Here is a 6,000-nt window from a genome sequence, read left to right as displayed (position 1 = left end):
GGCAGGGGGAGCAGCAGTGGGAAAGCATACAGGAGTCCCGTGCTCTACTCTAGGCGGAATGCACTTCCGTGATAGAGCGTTCTTGGGAATGTCACTGTGCAAAAGTGTTGACACTGCGTGTCCTCAGTGGTGATAAAGAGATTGAACAAGGGTGCTCTTCATTGCTTAAAGACGCGCTGTGCCGCCTCCGAGTGTAGCTGCCTTCATGATCGGCTAGGTGTTTCTGGCTCACTTTGTCCACCGAGGAGTTTAAAGATCACACCAGGTGGTATATAATCATGGCGATGCCCTGATGAGTCAGCTAAGGCCAGAGGCTCGAGCCTCCTAACAGATAACCCAGGACCCTATCCCACCCTGCTTGTTGCAGTACCACAAGGTGGTGGTGTTGTCCGGGTGGACCTGAACTAGCTTCCCCTTGATGGACAGCGTAAAGTCTTTCAACCGCAAGCCAATGACCCATAACTCTAGCAACCTGATGTACAGGCAGGTCTCTGCAAGAGTCCTCTGATCTCTACTTTTTCCAGATGACATCCCCAACCCAGCAGAGATGCGTCAGTCAGCATAACAGTCTCTATGGTCATGATATTAAAAGAAACCAGGTCCATGGGTTAGCATAACCCCAGAGTTAGACCTTCTCAGGCAAGGTCTGGAGCTCTGATACATCTTCCTCACTAAAAAGTTTAATACTCTCTGCTCAATTTTCAGGGACTAGCAGATGAAAATGCATATCTTTTCTCTTCTCCATGGAAAGTGCATATGCTGTGGGTGTACAACAACACTGAACGAATCATCTGATTGCATTCTGAACTCACCCCACTTTCTTTGAGACAACTATAGAAGAAGCAGCTTCTTTCAGGTAGTCTGTCTCAGGTCAATGATGTCTCAGCGTACAATTTTGAATTTCGTCCAATCATGCCACTAAAATGATAGTTTTGCACACCCTTACTTTCAGGGTTGACTGCCACTAAAAGCAAGGCAATGTGGGTTTTCCCTGTGTCTTGCCCAGACCTAAAACAGTCAGTGAAGAAAGGTGCTCATGCGACCAGGCTTGAAGGGGAGGGCAAAGGGCCGCAAGCAGCATCAATCGCACAGCATATCCTTTAGCCACGGTTTATCGATGGTATACCAGGTGTGGGGATCCAAACATGCTACACATGGAGGAGCTGGGAAGATAAAGAAAGTAAAAACACTGATTTAGCACAGTAACAACATGCTCTGTCTACTGCTATTTTAAAGGTGAAACCATATATTTGGAACATAGGTTTTCACCTGCAACAACCAATACCAATCACTTTTCCTCCAGTCCAACATCATTAGGACTACACTGTAATTGGCAGTGCATGGTTTTAAAAGGGGGACCTAGAGGCACGATACCCAAAGCAAGTATAGGATCACATAGTTATTACAATTGTGGGAGGACCTTAAACAACGGTACAATCAGGGCTAAATACCAGGGTACGACACACTAAATAACTATGTATTTGTGAGAACGCAACAGGATACATCCCCGCTAAGAGAAATTACATTGTCTACAACCCCTTAATTGTGAAAAATATCCATTAGCCCATTTATGGGCATGACTGAAAAGAGCTGGATTCCAGACAAGGTCAAGCACAAGACGCTTTACAAGAGGATTGCAAACTAAAAAATGTTTCACAGTTATAGTTTAATTTGGCTTTAGCTCTAGCAAAAACATAATAGCTTACTATTTACAGCTTGCTAAAAGATAAGTTTATGACAAACATCATTCGTATATGGCTCATTTAGGGACTGGCTTGTGTAATGCTTTGTTCTATCAGTTACATTCTCCCTAACAAATTCATTTGGAATGACTAATGCCACAAAATAAATAGTGTTCCTTTCTGCAAGGTTTCAAGAAGAACTAGCATCTAATTGCTTGAATTACACATTTTAGTGGACCATGCTGTACACTTAATTGGTTAACTCAGTCAAATCCTACAGAAATTTCAGGATAAGCTACAGAACGTAGCCTTGAAAAAGATCCAGAGTTGCACCACTGCTTCTAATAGATCAACACTGCTTATTACTTTCCTTCTTGTTCCCTCTGTCGATACTACAAACAAAACAATACTCGGAAAATGCAGATAACAAAGGACTGGAAGTTACTCTTTCCAAGATGAGTGGGGATAGAAAGCGGAGTCACAGCAACACAAACTCATACCAATCATTACAGGGCAACAAGAAGCAAAGTAACAAAAAATTATCATGATTCATATTATAGCAGGATCATCCATCACAACCTAACATTCCTGAAATATATAACCATTGTTAACTGACAGCAAAGGTATAGAAGTGCAGGTGTAAGTGAACCAAGTACAAGGCAATCATCTTCCCATAGAGATCTCTCCTCCTTGGGATGAGCAATGCCACGTCGGGGAGTTCATAGCAACGAGCTTGTCAAATAAACGTCTCTGGCTTATCGGAAATCCTAAAGGACATAATGGCTGTCATCAAAAAGTGCTACTCTTCTTGAATTAGACAAAAACAAGCATGGTTATAATTTTTCACACCAAAAGCTGACTAAGAAGTTTGAAAAAAATATGTACAAATGAAAAGTGCATGATAGCTACAATGAGAACATAAGACTACAGTAAAGCTGGAGACATGGAATAGCTGCAAGGGTTGGAGCCAGCGCTACGTCCTTGGTTTCTTTTTAATCTCTTCTTCCCAATCATACTCCAGTGTCTCATCATCCAAGTCAGAAGTGGAAAACAGAGACTGGCATGTCAGAAGTTTTTTGCTGAAGGGCTCGAGATCAAAACATTTTCTCTTGTAGCCTGTGTTAGTGTGGGTCCCAAAAGTTAACCCCTGGGCTTCTTTAGTAACTAATGGATCCTTCACAGAAGGAGGGCTTTTAAGATCTGGATCCGGTGGTGGTGAGAAGGAGAACTGGGCCAGTCTTGCAAGGGTACTGGAAGACACCTTTACCTTGCTTTGAATACCGGATGATTTATCTTTTTCATCACACTTATCCAAAGGCGCGGTTGTGACATTAATTGGCGGACCAGTTTTTTGTTCTGAGCGACCACCCCTAAGTTTAACTGCAGCCAACTTTTCAGATTCCCTTGGAATTACTTTATCATCCTGAAGCACTCGACAGCTGTGAGCCTGCCCCTCTCCAGGGTTACTCCCTACTGAACTTCTTCCAGTAGAATTCATAATGTCTGCTTTGTGTTTGGTTGTCGAGATCTCAGTCTGCACTCCAGCCAACTCTTGCTGGTCGATTCCAATACCTTTCCTTTGCCACAAATTGCCCTGGCCAAGCACGTTTCCATTATCCAAACAGCCTGCTATGATTTTTCGCAGCTTCGCTGAAGGATTAGAAGCTGGCCTCAGATGCTCTTCAACACTAGCCTCCTTAGGTAATTCATTTGGTTTGAAAGACTCTTTGGGAAGAGTATGCGGGTTTGTATTTTCTTCAGAAGAATGTACAAGTTTTGACTTTTGTTGAAACGAAAACCTGCCCAACTTAGCTAGTGGTGGGCTGGTGCTTCTGGCTGCTTCAGGTTTGTGGAAGCTTACTGTTGCCTCTTCCTCTTTCTCCATATTAGCTTGACCCCTTTTTCTTGACGTAGGACAGTGCCCTTTCTCCCCTTTGGGAGTACTGTGAGCTTGACCGGAGTAGGTACACCCAGTATCGCAACTACCATGCTGCAAATGATCCATTGAGTCATCCAGGTGCTGAAATGTTGCTGGTTTAGCAGGCATGTCTACAGTTAAGGATAATTCACTCAGTGCCTCTATGTGCTTCTTCCGTAGTTTCTTCGAGACACGTTCTGTGACAGTTGAATCAGGACAGCTCGCAGATGCTGAATCAAACCCTTTTTCTCTGCTACGTTCATTGTGACATGCATGGCCTTTTGCCTCTTTTCTATTGGAACCAGACTCTTGCTCTTTTCCAAAGGCATCAATGCCAAGCGAAGTAGTCTTGTGTGGCTTTTTGCCTTTATCTTGCTCCTTGCTGGGTCTAGTGTTACCTTTAGGGTGGGCTCTGTTCGATAGTGCACTAACGCCATTTGGTGCGTTCTTAGCTGTAGTAATTGTGGAGATCACTGGGGTGCTTTTTGCGCTTTCAACTGCATTGCATTCAAGAGAGTCAAACCATTCCAAGCCATTATCAATGACTACGTCTTTGAGACTTGCAACATTCTTACTGGCAAGTTCTTGGCTGGTAGGACAACATGCCTGTGCACCAACATCTGTACTCTCTGTAACCAATGCAGTAGTCCTGCCACAGGTCTCTCGCTTGTCGGAGACATCTGACTGCACGGTGACATCTGCACTTGCATCTGAATATTCAACTGCAGAGGCCGTGATGTTTGTTACACTTCTTTCTCCTTGCTGTGAGCGACACAGATTTTCACTCTGAAGCCTGCATAGAAAAAAAGTAAAAATTTGCATTTATTTGTTTGAATCACTTTTTTCTCCTCGTAGCACCCTACCACAACCTAATCCCCTAACATGCAGCTAATGAGCTGTGCAGCCATTTACCTAAAGATTAAAACATTGAAGTTTAGAGAGGATAAGGCAAGGAATTTTGTATCACCTTCAAATAGTCTCAAAGAATTCCATTGAGAACATAAATACTTATTTAGTATACACTAAAACATGTGTGTTTGTGCACCCAAGGCACTATGCTGCTTCTGAAAAGTAAAGTGTTACCTACCTTCAGCCACGGGTCTCCAGCCTACGTATGTTTCATAGATTCATGTGCTTGACCTAGTCCCTTTTGTCAGGCTGAAGACCCCCGTACTCAAAATCAGCAAGAAACATGTTAACAATGTCCATAGTCCCAATAACAGTTGTGCTTGTTTAGTAGATTATTCAGCTCAGTGAACAGCAACCAAACTTTAACCAATCAAGTGCATGCACCAAGCACTTTCAGTTCTCAGAAGATGCCAGCAAGTGTACTTTCCAAAGATTTCTGCAATATTTATGCCTGCTTCATTGAAATGTATGGTCAAAAGTAATGTCAGAAATGCATTACAAATGTTTGCAAAACCCTAAAAAATATATACGATCGTGGGTGTCTACCTCATTTGCACTGTTGTCTTATAAATGCTAGCCCACAATAAATTAATTATAAATGAATACACTTCAGATGTAGTCGATGAGGTTATATAACTAATGCAAAAATTAACTCATTGATGTATTGGTAGTAGGCCTAGTGCCTGCGAAATAGCTCCCTGTGATATAGAGGAGAAGGTGGTTAATACACAACTGTGCACAAGCTGTGCTGAGAATGGTAAAATGTGTGCAGAGTGTGACCAAAGAGGTGTTACAATGGCTTAGATTGTGTGAAGCCGCAGGGCATGCAGATGGCGGCTGAGGTGTGAACGGTGAATTGAAGGTGTGCAGTCAGTGACAGAAGGTAGGCATAAGTGTCCTATCCATGTTCCTTAGTGTTGTTGAGGGCTCCTAAAAATTAAGTGGTCAGCGCTTGATATTCTTCTTATTGTGCATTGTTGCAAGTCTCTTCCTAAAAAATTGCCTTTAGCCGTATAAGAATTGCCAAAATAAAGACCTTTTGCAGTTCTCAAAGCTTGCAAACCAAAATATGGATTCACTTCATAAAGGTTTCGGCCTCTTACGTTAAAGATCCATCAGATTCCCGAGTTAAAAGTTAACTTTCAGCCATAACCAATCAGTCTCGAAGAGGATCTTGGCAAACTCCAAGTTGAGTCATACAGTTTCAGCATTGAATATTCATCCACTATTATTTTCAAAAACGCCAAACAGACTTAAAGGAGCTACCATGAAAATGTCTCAGGAACACTCATTGCTTATTTACACTGCAGGACAATCACCCGAATCACCAAGACAAAATCGCCTTCAAGAGAACAGAGAAAGGCGAGCAGCAGCAATTATTCCTTCCAACAAGGTGACATGCACTAAGGTTAGTGAAATGGCATTTACATCATTCAAATGCAATAGAGCACCCTAATTCTTCAATTCTAATTCCTAGACTATTGTGCAGGG

General features: G+C 42.5%; 1 protein-coding gene across 2 annotated transcripts in view; it reads right to left on the bottom strand.

The window, feature by feature from the left end:
• Positions 1-1,653: 1,653 nt before the first annotated feature.
• MCM9 (minichromosome maintenance 9 homologous recombination repair factor) overlaps positions 1,654-6,000 on the bottom strand; it is a 325,876-nt gene continuing 321,529 nt past the window's right edge. For both annotated transcript variants that reach the window (XM_085611281.1, XM_085611283.1), the window contains one exon: positions 1,654-4,393. In XM_085611281.1, coding sequence (XP_085467407.1) covers positions 2,656-4,393 — 1,738 coding nt within the window. In that variant the 3' untranslated portion in view covers positions 1,654-2,655. The remainder of the gene's footprint in view (positions 4,394-6,000) is intronic.

The sequence above is a fragment of the Triturus cristatus genome, chromosome 6 (genome assembly GCF_964204655.1).
Source record: "Triturus cristatus chromosome 6, aTriCri1.1, whole genome shotgun sequence".
Lineage (NCBI taxonomy): Eukaryota > Metazoa > Chordata > Amphibia > Caudata > Salamandridae > Triturus > Triturus cristatus.
Note: the sequence above shows the minus strand (reverse complement) of the source record. Positions and strands in the feature narration are given on the sequence as shown.